This window comes from Penicillium longicatenatum, assembly GCF_028827895.1.
Source record: "Penicillium longicatenatum strain IBT 33135 chromosome Unknown contig_1_segment0_segment0, whole genome shotgun sequence".
Classification (NCBI taxonomy): domain Eukaryota; kingdom Fungi; phylum Ascomycota; class Eurotiomycetes; order Eurotiales; family Aspergillaceae; genus Penicillium; species Penicillium longicatenatum.
The window spans coordinates 193,702-208,374 of NW_026643119.1; the positions used below are offsets into that span (position 1 = coordinate 193,702).

The 14,673-nt window shown below is 49.4% G+C and overlaps 9 protein-coding genes across 9 annotated transcripts; 3 read left to right on the forward strand and 6 right to left on the reverse strand.

Moving 5' to 3' along the window:
* Positions 1 to 108: 108 nt before the first annotated feature.
* On the forward strand, positions 109 to 1,176 carry N7484_000839 (Ldh family oxidoreductase; the record flags this gene model as incomplete). Its single annotated transcript, XM_057111259.1, has 1 exon — positions 109 to 1,176. The coding sequence occupies one exon, from the start codon at positions 109 to 111 to the stop codon at positions 1,174 to 1,176; it is 1,068 nt and encodes a 355-aa protein (XP_056975996.1).
* A 198-nt stretch (positions 1,177 to 1,374) lies between these two features.
* mcsA (putative citrate synthase Cit1) lies at positions 1,375 to 2,902 on the reverse strand (the record flags this gene model as incomplete). Its single annotated transcript, XM_057111260.1, has 3 exons — positions 1,375 to 1,578; positions 1,632 to 2,777; positions 2,855 to 2,902. 3 exons carry the CDS (start codon positions 2,900 to 2,902, stop codon positions 1,375 to 1,377), a joined length of 1,398 nt encoding a protein of 465 aa, XP_056975997.1.
* An 867-nt stretch (positions 2,903 to 3,769) lies between these two features.
* N7484_000841 (uncharacterized protein) lies at positions 3,770 to 4,850 on the reverse strand (the record flags this gene model as incomplete). The annotated part of the gene is made up of 2 exons (XM_057111261.1): positions 3,770 to 4,402; positions 4,461 to 4,850. 2 exons carry the CDS (start codon positions 4,848 to 4,850, stop codon positions 3,770 to 3,772), a joined length of 1,023 nt encoding a protein of 340 aa, XP_056975998.1.
* Positions 4,851 to 5,121: 271 nt separating this feature from the next.
* N7484_000842 (uncharacterized protein) lies at positions 5,122 to 5,521 on the forward strand (the record flags this gene model as incomplete). The annotated part of the gene is made up of 2 exons (XM_057111262.1): positions 5,122 to 5,391; positions 5,441 to 5,521. The coding sequence occupies 2 exons, from the start codon at positions 5,122 to 5,124 to the stop codon at positions 5,519 to 5,521; spliced, it is 351 nt and encodes a 116-aa protein (XP_056975999.1).
* Positions 5,522 to 5,690: 169 nt separating this feature from the next.
* On the reverse strand, positions 5,691 to 6,275 carry N7484_000843 (cupin domain-containing protein; the record flags this gene model as incomplete). Its single annotated transcript, XM_057111263.1, has 1 exon — positions 5,691 to 6,275. The coding sequence occupies one exon, from the start codon at positions 6,273 to 6,275 to the stop codon at positions 5,691 to 5,693; it is 585 nt and encodes a 194-aa protein (XP_056976000.1).
* Positions 6,276 to 7,815: 1,540 nt separating this feature from the next.
* On the forward strand, positions 7,816 to 9,724 carry N7484_000844 (alpha-amylase; the record flags this gene model as incomplete). Its single annotated transcript, XM_057111264.1, has 7 exons — positions 7,816 to 8,263; positions 8,311 to 8,906; positions 8,955 to 8,978; positions 9,046 to 9,066; positions 9,126 to 9,348; positions 9,396 to 9,648; positions 9,700 to 9,724. Coding segments are annotated over 7 exons (1,590 nt in total), but the record flags the coding sequence as incomplete, so codon positions are not given.
* Positions 9,725 to 9,914: 190 nt separating this feature from the next.
* On the reverse strand, positions 9,915 to 10,880 carry N7484_000845 (putative FHA domain protein SNIP1; the record flags this gene model as incomplete). Its single annotated transcript, XM_057111265.1, has 1 exon — positions 9,915 to 10,880. The coding sequence occupies one exon, from the start codon at positions 10,878 to 10,880 to the stop codon at positions 9,915 to 9,917; it is 966 nt and encodes a 321-aa protein (XP_056976002.1).
* A 401-nt stretch (positions 10,881 to 11,281) lies between these two features.
* N7484_000846 (iron-containing alcohol dehydrogenase) lies at positions 11,282 to 12,660 on the reverse strand (the record flags this gene model as incomplete). Its single annotated transcript, XM_057111266.1, has 3 exons — positions 11,282 to 11,656; positions 11,723 to 12,229; positions 12,286 to 12,660. Coding segments are annotated over 3 exons (1,257 nt in total), but the record flags the coding sequence as incomplete, so codon positions are not given.
* Positions 12,661 to 13,043: 383 nt separating this feature from the next.
* N7484_000847 (uncharacterized protein) lies at positions 13,044 to 13,296 on the reverse strand (the record flags this gene model as incomplete). Its single annotated transcript, XM_057111267.1, has 2 exons — positions 13,044 to 13,147; positions 13,212 to 13,296. 2 exons carry the CDS (start codon positions 13,294 to 13,296, stop codon positions 13,044 to 13,046), a joined length of 189 nt encoding a protein of 62 aa, XP_056976004.1.
* Between the last annotated feature and the right edge of the window lie 1,377 nt (positions 13,297 to 14,673).

Consider the following 14,673-nt stretch of genomic DNA (forward strand, 5'->3'; position numbering starts at 1 on the left):
TCCACAACATCACTCAACAAAAAACAAATCAGACTCTAAGCTCAATCCTTTAGCTCCCAAGGCTGTATCTGAACCTTTGAGCTTGGAAGAAACCAAATTAATTGCATCATGTCACAACTACACCTTATCAACCCCACCGACCTCCAAAACTTTGTCACCCAAATCCTCATCGCAAATGGCACCTCTAGCACCCACGCAGACATCGTCTCCAAATGCCTTGTCTCCGCCGATCTCCGCGGGGTAGACACCCACGGCAGCAACCGAATCCCCTCTTACATGGAGCGGATCCGACAAAAAGCACTCGACGCCTCCGCAATCCCCACACTGGAACAGAAAACGCCCGTGGCAGCTCAAGTCGACGGCCACAATGGCTTTGGCTTTGTTGCCGCGCATATGGCCATGGAGCACGCGATCGAGATGGCCCAGACCTTCGGCATGGGGATGGTCTCGGTCAAACATTCGAACCATTTCGGGATGTCTGCATGGCTCGTCAAGCAAGCGCTCGACGCGGGGATGATGTCGCTTGTTTTCACGAATAGCTCGCCTGCGCTACCAGTCTGGGGCGGACGGGAGAAACTGATGGGGGTTTCGCCGATTGCATGTGGGGCTCCGAGTGGGGACGGAACGAGGCCGTTTATTCTGGATATGGCACCTTCAATTGCGGCTCGAGGGAAGATTTATAAGGCGTTGCGGAGAGGAGAGAAGATCCCCGATGATTGGGCGTTGGATAAAGATGGGAATCGGACGGATGATCCGGCGAAGGCGTTGGAGGGCGTGATGTTGCCTATGGGGGGGCCCAAGGGGTCTGCGCTGTCGATTATGATGGATGTGTTCTCTGGCGTGTTCTCTGGAGCGGCGTTTGCGGGACATGTTACTAACCCATATGATCCGTCGAAGCCGGCTGATGTAGGACACTTCATTGTGGCTATTAAACCGGATTTGTTCATGAGTATGGAGGAGTTCAAGGGACGAATGGATTATCTGTACAAGAGAGTTGTAGAATCGGAGAAGATGGCTGGCGTGGAGAGGATTTATTTTCCTGGAGAATTGGAGATTATCACCGAGGAGAAGAGGCTGATTGAGGGGATTCCCTTTGCAGAGACTGAGATTGCAAGCTTGAATAAGGAGGCCGATCTCGCTGGCGTTGAGCACTTGAAAGTGCAGGTTAGTAGTTAAGATTTACACCTAACACGTGATGGCTTTTTGATAAATTCGATAGACAAATTCATTTGCATGCTACTCTATGTCTATCAATGGGTCGTACTCTTTTCAAATCAAAGAAAAATCCGTTTAGGCTCGCTCACGCCTTTCATAATTTAAATCAAACCAAAACCACATGACAATGTTATCCGCAAGTGACACGCTTGTTACAACTTATTTCTTCAAGAGACCCAAGAGGTTGATGCTCTTGGGGCGCTCAATGGGCATACCCAGGGCACGGTCCCAAATCAGTTGGACAAGAGGTCCGAGAGCACGGCTCACACCAAAGGTCACGGTATAGTATAGGGGCTGCTGAAAGCCGTAGTGGTGGAAGAGAACACCGGAGGCGGCATCAACGTTGGGATGGGGGTTCTTGGTCTGCAAGAGTTGTTAGTGATGATATGCGAATACTGTTGAACAGGATAACATACCTTGCCATGCTCAGTCAGTACACCAGGTGCAATCTCAGAGTTCTTTTTGACCAATTGGAACACCGGGTTGGCGAGGACATCAGGGCGAGTGTCAGCAAAGTCCATCAGTGCCTGGAAACGCGGGTCAGGCTTGCGGAGAACACCATGTCCGTAACCGGGAACGACACGGCCAGACTTGAGAGTATTCCAGAGGTAATCACGGACATCCTCGTCAGTGAATTTAGTGCCAATCTTATCCTGCATCGCCAGGATCCAACGCAGAACCTCCTGGGCTGCCAGTCCGTGCAGTGGGCCGGCAAGACCCAGCAAACCAGCACTGTAGCTAAGGAAGGGATCGCTCAGAGCACTTCCGACCAGGTGAGTTGCGTGGGCGGAAACGTTACCGCCCTCGTGGTCACCGTGCAGAGCGAGGTACAGACGCAGCAGGTCGTGGAAGTCCTCGTGCTCCTTGCCGCCCTTGCCCAGCAACTCAGCAAAGTTGTATGACCAATCCTGAGCCACGTCAAGCTTCTGGTTCCCAACGAGATCAATCTCATCAGGGCGGAAGACCAGCGCAGCGACACGAGGGATCTTCGCTAGCAGCGCGATGCTGTCGTCGAAAGTAGGTTCCCAGTACTCTGCCTTGTTAAGACCCTTCTCGTAGGCCTGGGCAAATTGGGACTCAGTGTTGAGTGCGGCAACCGCGATAGACAATTGAGTCATGGGGTGCATAGACTTGGGGAAAGACCTGATCAAGTCCAGAATGTGAGGAGGCAAGTGTGACTTCTCCGCAAGCTCCTTGGAGAACGCGCGGACCTGCGAGGTCGAGGGGACCTGGCCGGTCAGGAGCAGCCAGAACATGGCCTCCGGCAGCATCTCAGTTCCTGACGTGCCCTTGGGGAGCTCCTTCTGACAGTCCTTAATCGTCTTTCCGTGGAAGCGGATACCCTCATCAGCGTCGAGAACGGAGCCTTCCCAGAGCATGGCCTTGAGGCCGCGCATGCCACCAATGACATTGCCAACCTTGACTTCTCCGATCACCTCATCACTCTGGGCCTTGACCTGCTTGAGAAGCTCCCGCTTGGCGGGGATAACCTCTTTCAGAGTGGTCTTCAGGTCTGGCTCCGCGGTCGCATAGCGTCGGGCCGAAAACAGGGGGCGCGACGCCTGACAATTCAAGTCAGCCAAAGGTCCGGTCGACTTCAATAATAGACGATGAGGTAAATGTACTAGGAGTTCCCTACCTGAGCTAATTTGGAGGCATGGCGACTTGTTCTGAAGCTGAGGGCCATTGTGGATTGTTAATGGGTCCGGGGTAGAATTGCGGGGCCGGGAGAGTGTGAGATGTGGGGAGTCAAGAAGGCGAGGAGGTTGACGACAATGAAGTCAACTTTGATATCAACAAGTATGTGCAAGGAGAGTATTGGAGGGGGGAAAATGAAAAATGCAGAATAGAATAAGAGTACGAGTTTCGGTAAGATCGTCCTTTTGTTCATGACATAGCTGCGTCGGTTGAACGCGGGGCTTCTAGGTAAACCGAGGCCCCCGAGGCCCGCGCGCTCCATGTGAGGGGTCGGCTACATGGTCTACACCTTTCAACATTTCAAGGTTCCAATATGCAATTGATATACACTAAACAGATTAAACAGAATGGACTATGCTCGCGCCCGTACCAAAATCCATGTATAATATCCCAGTGTAGACACTGTTGCCACCACCGATGCCAACGTGATCAATCCACCGGAAATGATGCCCTGTTCAAAGTATCCAATCTTAAATCCCGGTCGCTGATCTGTAGAGGGTAATGGAGCAATAGCTTGCCGCCAGAGTAAATCAGCTTTAGCCGTGTTGGCGCCGAGAATGGTCTGCGTCGCTTGTGCCGGGGCCGAAACCGAGATCAACCGGGGCCGCGGTCGCTGGAATTGAGCGGTCGCATAGCGGGTTTGCGCATTGTACGGTGTGTTTCGGGGAAACGCCGGTCCAACTAGTGCTTATTAGTGATTTGATCGACAGATAGTTGCCTTAGTGTCATACTTAGCATGTGGGCCGGGACGTGGTTGACCCACGAGATGTCGGCATCGATGAATTGAGTCAAGTATTTGGCCGAGGCTGGGGCCGCAAAGGCGTAAGTGGCAGCCAGAGTTTGATTGCTTCATTTATTAGTAGATCATTCGGACCAAATTGAAGATGTGGAAAAGGGGGACAAACAAGTTGACATCAATGGCATCATCCAAGCTGGTGACAGGATGCACTAGCAAGACCTTCTCATTGATCTTCTTCTGAAGCAAAGGCGAGTTTCGATCCTGAACTTCAACAATGCCCCAATTGCTTCCGGAAACGAGTACTCGTGCGCTTCGGTCCTTGGTGATCGAATCCAATAATCCCGATCGTCGTGACGAGCCAGATGCTTGCCGGGCTTCACCATTTTCACCAGCAAGATATTTAGATGTATGCTGAATCACCGACTCCACAAAAGGCTTCATCACAAACTCGTTTACTAATACGACATCGGGTGCGTACGGGGATCGACCACCCAATGCAAACCGTGCCGCCACAAGTGCTTGTGCGGCTTCAGCGACTTTCCCTGTACGATCAACAACGGCGACAGTTCTTGCCGTCGCGGGTGATAAGAGACCGTTGGGTACATCAGACTCAGTCTGAATGACCATCAATGCTTTGCTGAGGAACGAGCTATCGGGTCGTTGGGCTGCAATGGCAAAAGTGTCATGATCTAGCGCCTCTGGTAGAATCTGACGCAAAAGAGCCGGCAAAGCCAACATCGTTTGGGGAAGCTATATATCGCACACATTAGCTTGGCTTCTTGGAGCACGCAATCATGGATCCACTCACCTCAAGAACGATACAGTTGCCTGCCGCAAGGGCGGCAGTCAAAGCAGAGATGACGGAGAAAAACAGAGTATGGACGCATGGCACGATATACACAATTCCAGCACCGCGCCAACCATCAACGTTATCCTTCCCTTGTGCGATGCGATATTCGACATCCAGATCTTTGGCTAGACTCAACGATGTATAGTGCGTGCGAAGCTCCTGCAGGGCTAGTACGACCTCCGCTCGGACTTCCTGCTGTGTGTGACCAGAATCGGCGCGAATCGCATCTTGGATCTCAGCGACATGCTCGACAAGGGTAGACTGGAGGCGATGAAACTGTGATTGACGGTATCGCGTATTCTGGGTGCGGCCGTCAATGTTGGCGGTCAGTATGCGTGAGAGATCCATGATCGCGATTCACGTTGAGAGAAGAAAATGAGAACGAGAACTTGAGGAACAAAAAGTAGAAAAGATAAGACATTCAACGCGCCCACTTTCCCTCGCACTCTCCGCATTTTCATGTCGGAGCTAAGCTGTTCTCCGAATCGCATGACATTCGGGATGTGGGGGAGAATGCGGGCGGAAACAATGCGACGCGGAAGAGCTCTCTGCTGAATATCATAGTATTTCCATCCGTATACTCATGTTGAATGCACTTCTATCTATCTTCAATTTCATCATGTCAGCTACTACTACTACCACCACCACTGCCACGTCTCTGTCGGTCCTAGCAGACTATGAATTACACCACAGCGGGGATGAGCGGTCTACCTCTGCTCCAGCTCCCGTGAATACATCTCAACCAGCAGACTGGCCCACTGATCACCGTCGCATGCCTGCTTATCGCCCAGCAAACCGGAACCTGGACTACAACGAGCGAACGGCAGGCACTGGTGCTGGGGAGTACGTGTTTATCCAAGTCATGCTGCACGGAGTGTGGCTCAACGCGGTATGTCTTCTGCTCACCAGGTCGGTCTGGATGACTAACCGTTTTATAGGCTGCATCGCGTCTATGGAGATTCACTGGGGGAAGAATTAATGATAAGATCTTCCACTATGAGATTGGAGGAGAGTGGTAGTCAGCATTAATGTGATTCTGTATTCTGTATTCTGAGCACCACAAAGGTTTTGTTTGTATTGGTTAAAGTCAAATCGCCATTCCTAGTTCTGATCTCTAGTCTCCAAGTATCCAAGGCCTACTCGTGACCGCTCGAGATTGACATCTACTTTATATACAGACTGAAGGACTCAAGTGCTCGCCCGGACTCCAATGCCATCCACAACCTCTCCCAGCTTCTTACCCCCAATAGACATCTCCTGCGCTGGGGCAAGGACATAAAGCATACGGGCCCACTGCGGTGTCTTTTCTCCGGTGACCGGATCAACGACATCAGGTGTGACATTGCGCCAGGCGTGGTTGGTTCCGCGTTGCACAGCGACATCACCCCGCTTCAGCAGCCTCGTCTCGCCCGAGTCCAGAATAAGCTCGACTTCTCCCTCCAGAACAACGCCATAGTCTAGCGAGACGGTGCGGTGCATAGGGCTCAGAACACCGGGCTGCATATCCACGATTCGGCAGACGTTTCCAGTTGAGATGGTAATGCCCGGTGGGCTATTGAGATATTCGTTGTATTCGTCGAGGTCGGCATCATTGTTCAATTGAGCAGGGAAGTGGGAGGATGTGTAGGCAAGGCTGAAGTCTGCGCCATCGCCCACGCGCTGAACCGGCATATCCTCGGAGAGGGCATTGGAGAAGATTGCTTCGCCGCTGGAGTTGTGGGTAGTGATGAACCGGCTAAGCGGGCGAATGTTCTTGGGAGTTTGGTCGACCATGCTGAGGATGATGCCTTTCGATTGTGGTACTAAAGAGTTAGATTTTAGCGATGTGTCCGTGATCTATATAATGATCGCAATTCCCCTCATCTCGGGACCACTTTTGACCACATCGGCTGTGGGGAACTTGGCGCAGATCTCGGGGCATGAGGGAGTCGGCAATTTATTCAAATCAACGGCACTTATAAACATCAAACAAAGAAATGTGAAAGCTAGCTAGCTACTGTTCGATGCAATTAACGTAGGTTTCAAGAATAATAACACCGTCGTTGGTAAAGGCGAAAGGCAGACGGAAAGTCGGAAGCCAATCAAGACAGAATCATATCAGGGTAATTTTCGTTAGATTGTCACTTCATGTTGATGAGCGCCCATATCAATGCGATAGGAAAATTAAACGCTCTCCGATTTGAGGTAGGAAAGCTAGAACCGGATCTTCACTGGGGTGATCCAGGATGCAGTCTGAGACCCTGACATGAGCTCTGAACATTGGACATCGTGGCAAGTTTGCTGCGTAGGTCGTGATGACAGAATCAGTTTATGATGACTGACAATTCGGTTGCACAATCTGACCGTGTCTTTCCACCGGAAGGATGGCCGTTGAGAGCAAATGCGCTGATAAGGGCTTCACTGGCTCCTCGATCGCAGCAAAGCTCGTTCTAATACTTAAGTGTATCGATGTCAGCGAGTGAAAGGCCTCATTGAATGCTAGGTCTCACATCTCCCGACATTGCTCATGATGTACAGATACAGACCGCCGGTTTTGATCGCAACGGAGCCAAGAATTCGCATTACTTTGACAAGTCGTATCACTCTGCAGCAGGTCCCTTATCAGCTCTTTAAAACATGACGCCCCGTTCCAACAAATTACCGGTCCTACCAGTCTATGCAGAAGTTCTCTGATTGGCCAGGTGACGGCTTCGGATCGCGGGATCCCAATGCGCTTACCGCAAGCACCTGAATGGCGCCTCTGATATCTCCAGGGCTCTAGTGACTTGGAACCATTTTTAGTGACAATGTTTCAAAGCATTGACGGAATGTCGGTTTGCTGCCTATCTGGTCTGTCCTTGCACTTTCCTTTTGTATCGATTTGACTAGAACAATAATCCTGGAAGTGGCGACACGCCGTGCATGACGGTTAAATTGTGCTGATGGAGCCAATGAAACCAAGCTTTGGTGAAATCTAAGTTGTAATTTGGCAGTTGAGACCATGGTGGCCAATTGTTGGGAAGGTACTAATCCACGAGTATACGTCAAAGTATAATCGCACAGCAGGGGTTGCAAGTGTTACTTTGAGTTCTGCCCGGCCCTGCTCTTCGCGTTGATCTCGCATTTGATATATCGATCGTTCAAGAATACTTTGCGGGTTTTCTGGTTTGTCGCTAAGGACCACTGACGACGTAAGGGGCCGAATTGTTTCGATCGTCAATAGACGTGGCCACGGGTCAGATGTTATCTGTTCTCAGTTGTTGTTTGAAGATGAGACGCAGGGCGAATAGGTGGAAAGAGATTGAAGGTTTGAACATTTCACGCAACTCTAGAATGCATTGACTTGCCGAAGTTGAGGGCTGACGAAATACCTCTAGAGATTAATGAATCGGAAAAGACGCCCACGTGGATTGCTCCTTCCAATTCTCTGATGATGCAAGGCTTTGAATGGCATGTCCCGGCTGATCAACTCCATTGGAAACGTCTTCAAAAGGCAATGCCCGGCCTCCGTGATATTGGGGTAGACAATCTGTGGATACCTCCAGGCTGCAAGGGAATGGACGCATCAGGGATTGGCTACGATCTATACGACCTGTGGGACTTGGGAGAATTCCATCAAAAAGGATCGCGAGCAACGCGTTGGGGCCCCAAAGAGGATCTATCAGAAATGATGCAGACGGCACAAGATGTCGGGGTTAGAATTTGTTGGGACACAATCCTGAACCATAAAGCTGGAGCAGACATGACCGAAACCTTTCAAGCGACGAAAGTAGACCCGGAAGGTATGGCTCTCGATTGGAGATGACGTACCCCGCTAATTATTGATCAGATCGGAATTATGCGATTTCACCACCCGAGAATATATCGGGTTGGGTCCGATTCGACTTTGCCGGTCGCAAAGGGAAGTATAGCTCTATGAAATATCGTTATCAGCATTTTAATGGTGTCGATTGGGACGAAACACGGAAGGAAAATGCAATCTATAAGATTGCAGGGACTGGGAAGGACTGGGCCAAGGATGTGAGTGATGAGCACGGTAACTACGACTATCTGATGTTTGCCAATCTGGATCACACCAACCCGGAAGTCCGAGCCGATATCTTTCAATGGTCGGAATGGATTGGAACTGAGCTACCAATCAGCGGAATGCGAATCGATGCTGCTAAACATTACTCTGTCGCATTTCAGAGAGACTTTGTCAATCATCTAAGATGCACGGTTGGTACTAACTACTTCCTTGTTGGGGAATACTGGAGGGGGGAAGTAAACCTGCTTCTGAGATACCTCAAAGTTATGAACTATGAAATCTCCTTATTTGATGTACCTCTGCTGGGCCGTTTTGCAGTCACTTCGCAGACCGAGGGAGCCGATCTGCGGAAAATGTTCAAAGGTACATTAGTGGAGCAAAGCCCAAAGCATGCAGTAGTAAGGCACCATACCCCCATATCATCAACTCATACTAAACAGTGGCAGACATTCGTGGGAAACCATGACACGGTACGTTCAATTCAGTTGTCGTCGAAGCCTTTCGATAGATCAAGTTCAGATTTTAACATTCATAAAGCAACCTGGCCAATCTTTAGAGGTAAAATCCAAGTGGTACTCCCCGTGGCCCTGTTGACAATCACTAACGAGACTGGACAGACAATCATCATACCATTTTTTAAGCCAATTGCCTACGGGTTGATTCTGCTTCGCAGTCAAGGCCAGCCATGCGTGTTCTATGGGGACTTGTACGGCCTTCGAGGTGGTCCGGCATCTCTTGCTCAACCCGCTTGCTCGGGCAAGCTCCCGATCCTGATGCAAGCTCGCAAGCTTTACGCCTACGGAGAACAACGGGACTACTTCGACAAGCGACATTGCATAGGTCAGTTTTGTTCCATGATAGAAAATCACTGTGCTGATCATTGAAAGGCTTTGTGCGCTACGGCACTGTCCACCACCCATGGGGCCTCGCTTGCATCGTTAGCAACACTGTCGCTACCTATAAGCGCATGTATGTCGGCGCCAAGCACATGGGAGAAGAATGGACGGATATATTAGACTGGTGCATCGAGACGGTCATCATCGACCATCGTGGATATGGGATCTTTCCAGTTGCCGCAAAGAGTATCAGTGTTTGGGTTAATAATAAAGCCAAGGGACGAAAGAGCCTCGCTCGGCCTTTGTGAGTTGTCAAAATGGCTTTGCATGGATTTTGGACTAATAAGATCTACAGCGATACTAATATTTATGATCTTTGAATCAGCGTAGGTATTATTAATTTAGTTAATTATGCAATAATACATGGCATTACGAAGGATATCTAGGCACAAGTTTTACATCTAGAGCATTGGGAATCTCAATGGCTCTGCAACCACCCGGTGAAGAGGATTGTGGTTCTGCAGGCTTTATTTTCATTTATTCTTTTTCGAATATATGCCTCGAGATGGATCATTTCGCCAACATGAGCACATACTCGCGAGTGCTTGTGCCGAATCCCAGTACGTCTTTGTCCATCACTTCGACATAACGGCCAGCGGGAATGGGTTCCTTATTCACAGTAGACCCATTGGAACTTTCGAGGTCAAGCAGATACGGTTTGACCTTGCCGATGCGATCGCCATATTCGTTTCGCTTCTCGACATATCGGAATTGGAGTGCAGCGTGCTGTTTTGAGCAGCTGGGGTGGTCCAAAGGGAAGTCGACCACTGCTCTTTCGCGGCCAATCAACCAGCAACTCCGCTCGTTCAGCTCAACCATCTCCACCATATCATCTCCCTTAAAGACATAAAGCCGCCAGGGTTCCTTGGCTGGTGGCTTGCGAGCCTCTGGGGGTTCGTGGTACTTCAACACAATTCCCTCGCCGCCTTCAATTTGCACTGTATTGGTTTCGGCTGCAAGGCGGCCACTGTTCTTGTAATTTGGCTTTTGCTTCTCCGGTGGCGGAGCGTCGCCGGATTGTACTGTCTCGCCTGTGAATGCATCGGATTGTGATGGTAGAGGGCCGCTGCGTTGTAATGCCCGCTGTGGGCTGCGTGATACTCGTGGGGAACGCGACCGGGGGTGGGGGCTGCGATGTCTTCTGGAAGACCTTTCTCCATCTCGATCACGATCGTCACGGTGTCGGTGGCTTCGGTGGCTGCGTTTTCGGCGGCGCTCGTCTGCGGAGCTTGTAGATCGTTCTCTACGATCTCGGTGTCGTCGGTCGCGGTCATCGCGGGTCCTTCTATCCCTTGATTTGCTCCGAGATGACCTTCGGCGCGGGCTTTGTCTACGAGAGCTTTCGCGGTCATCATCTCGTCGGCGCGAGTTCCTTGGCTCTTTGTTTCGATCGTCTCGTCGTCGGTCGGGGCTTCGATCTGGGGAACGGGAGGGTGTGCGCCTGCGCTCACGGTGACCATCTCGTGAATCGGGCATTGTGACGAGATGAGAATTGAGTTATGAAGAGGAATACATCGCGTCAGGCGGGAGCTCATCGTGGATGAATTCCGCTGAACAGCTCGATGGCACGTGACCAGTCCAGAGACAACTCTATTTAATGTCAACCTTATTGAGTACATATTTGGATATACGTCGCTTGTGAATCATTGGGGTTCTTCTTCCGTCTCCCATCAGATTTTGTCTACAAGCTCTTCGCTCAACTTTTTGGGAGAATAGACCAAGACAGTCGGGTCGACATCCTATGAAGTCAAAGGTTTCACTCTACAAAGCGCAATGTGCAGATCATAATATATAGCAAGAAACATGCAGGTGTGCAGTGTTTGCTGACAACAGCCACCAGTCTCGTAATTGATTTCTTATCATAGAATTTGGTCACCTTAGACAACCATCTCGAGGATTTCCAGCACCTGTGACTTTTCCTTCAGAGGCACTGGGTTTGATTGACACCACCGATCGTGTAAACTGTGCGCCGCCAGTCCGTCAAGTTTATCTCGGCCAACTCGCACCTCGCTCAGGGACCGCGGCATTCCTAGTTCACGAAAGATAGCATCCAGGATATCCCCCAAGTCCAGCTTTTCTACACCACCAACTGAGCGAGTTTGAAGCACCTCCAGAACAACAGGATCGCGGATTAAAAATTCACGCACGCTCGCTTGGCGTTCTCGATTGGCATTATGTGTAGCGTTGAATTTGCACACGGCAGGTAGAAGGATGCAGCTAGTCTCGCCATGACCAACACCTAATGGACCGAGCTAATGCAAACAATCAACTCGGGATTCTCATCAATCGGGGGAACAAAGAATGGGAATTTGGCTTACCTGGTGACCAATACCATGACTAGCTCCAAGTTCTACCGAACCACTTGTGCACGCTGCCATTGCGTCTACCGAACCAAGTTGACACTGGAGGTGGGCATCATCATTTGCGCGGTTTTGTTTGCACTGCAGTAAACCTGGAACCAGCAAGCCCAGTGCCTTTTGAGCCAACTCATCTGATTCCGGCGTTACACCGACAATTGCGCAGAGTGTCTCGACACAATGATCGACAGCACGGACTCCTGTGCTGAGCCATATCGAATCGGGCGTTTTTTGCGCCAACTTTGGATCCAGAATGACGAGCTGCGGACCGCGTAGAGGTGCCTGAAAGCTAAACTTGCGGCGCGATCGGTCATCCGTGCCACCGGCGAAGTTAGAGTACTCCCCAGCTGAGAGCGATGTCGGGATCGAGATGATAGGGATCGTGGGGGCATTTATCTGATTACGCTTATTGGGGCCTTCAGCCAAGGTTTCGAGTTCCTCAGCGGTATGCACTTGGTTTGCCAGAGCCTGTGATTTGTCAGTACATCAATGTAGACTGTGAAAAACCTCTGACATGCACATACTAGAGCAATAATCTTTGCGCCATCAGTCAGACTGCCAGCTCCAAGTGTAAGGAGCAGATCCGCATGCACATTTCGTGCATCGTCGACAATTTCAAGCACCTCCGACCACAGTGTGTGGCTCTGCATTCCTACTCGGCACCCCACGACATTTTCAGAGCCCAATGCATCTTTCAGACGGTCGAGCGCATCAGTGTTACGCGACAGTGATCCCGAACAGATCACATACACCCGAGAGGCTTTAAATGTCTCCGGAACATGGCGGGCTGCAGCGGCGGGAAAATCAATCCCATAGGAAAGCAAAGGGCGCTCGCGGCCTGCAAATGCCGGACGAACGGTTTCTGATTTTTGAACCATCTTGAATGAAGTAGATTGTTCCTTTGAGTAAAATTAATCTAATAGATTGAGGTGCAGATAAATTATAAGAGCTTCTCCATGTGGAGATGTGGGGCTGACTATGCCTACCTAAAGAGGCAACTTCTAGTGGGGCTTGAAGGACCATAAGCCACATTATTCCAAGTATAGAATCTTCTGCTACTGTTACTCTTTTCATTCTACTACAAAGCTGAGCTCGATTTAAAGAGATATTGATTTTGATCAATTAACGATCACGGGTCCCACTCGACTCGAGCTATATGCAATCAATATATACGGAAAACAAATGATACCGTAACTTGCTCAAGACACTCGCAGTAAACTAGGGACAAATGCTGAAATGAAGCCATTCTTCGGAGCGGGCTTCGAGGCCCTCAATCCGATCCTTAGTAGTTGGGGATGCAAACACCGGCATTCCACTCGGTGGCGCCAACACATTGCCAGCCATCGCAGCAAGGGTCGCCACCAGAAATGCAGGCAACGTCGTAGTCTAGAGAGAACATAATCAGCTAAAGTTGCTATTATATACCATTTGGCTCCCTATTTGAACTTACTACCGACACAGGAGCGCTTCTCAAACTGAGCATTGGCAACAGCGCCGAGGGCAGCTAGAGAGATGATGATGTTGATGAACTGCATATCGATGAGAAATTGAATTGATCGGTCGATTAGGTCCTTGGATATGATTAATTTGTAGAGTAGTGATTGATGATATATATTTTGAGGAATTTTCCGGCTATTTATCTCAAAGCCAGATCATCACCAAGACCCTGCAGCTGCCCCAGTGGCGTTGAGGTGTATTCTCGATTTCCTATTTAGGCATCTAAATCTCATGTCTCAAGATCGATACTTTACCAATGCCAGTCTAAGGGCTAGAGCTCTTTAGCCTAAGCAGGCGTCTGACAAGAAGAATAGTCTTATTATCCCGACAAGATGGATAAAGCTTACCTTATTCTTCCCTAGCTCGGGGTGATTAATTATGGGGTTTCAAATGCTTAAAGATCTAGCTATAATAATTGATTCACATATACTCATTTTCATTATGAACGAGACATTTCATCCCATACAAAAAAAAATCATATATATGCCTTGTACCAGTAAAGACCCTACTTTTGAATACTTTACTTCGTTAATGTGATTTCATCCTGGATATAGGTACTGTCCACAAAATGCACCATTCTACGGAGTATAGCTATCACATGTTGAGTCATTACAGACCATTGGAAACTGCGCTGAATTTCCCCTGATAATCGCGCAAGTCCGCCCCTCTAACCCCCATCCCAGTGACATGAAATGCTCTGTGGAATGAACCGCCCACCAGTAGCCTATACATTCAAGCGCTGTCGCTCCTATTCCGCATATCGATATAACGCCCAAGAAAGACAGAAGCAAAACTCATCAAATTTCGTATTGTATAGCTCATTTCAAACAAAAAAGAGGAAGAGTGAGAATGGCGCATTATAGGATAACACGCATTACTAAGAAGTCCGCTGTTCAGTACTATGACGCTAATATCATCCACGAAAACTTATGACATAGAAAAGACAATATTGCATCATTTGCCTATCTAGTTGCCTATATTACTTTTTGGGATCATCATAGTTTTACTACTAGAGATAATACAAATCTTAGGGGAACAGATCGCAGATTCGTTAACCTTTTAACTCCGCTATAATCTGGAGCTGCCTTGGGTTAACTCCGTTGCGGAACATGTGATCGGCAGTGTTGCTGTGACGAAAAGGATTGATAATGAGCTTAATTGTAGATCAAGACTCCTCATTCGTCGAACCTGTGCAGATGTTCGAGAGATAATGCAGCATGACCGATCGTCCGGACTTACGTCAATTAACTCCGTCCAGGCTCTGGTGGGCATGCCATCGGTAACTCCAGGTGAAACTATTGTGGGAATAAAGGGGGTTTCTCACCCTCACCTTCAAATTGCAAATTTCCTTCGTCTACCTTTCTCATGACCCTTGAAGCTACCCAAGTCTACCACAATCTTCACTGACCAGTATT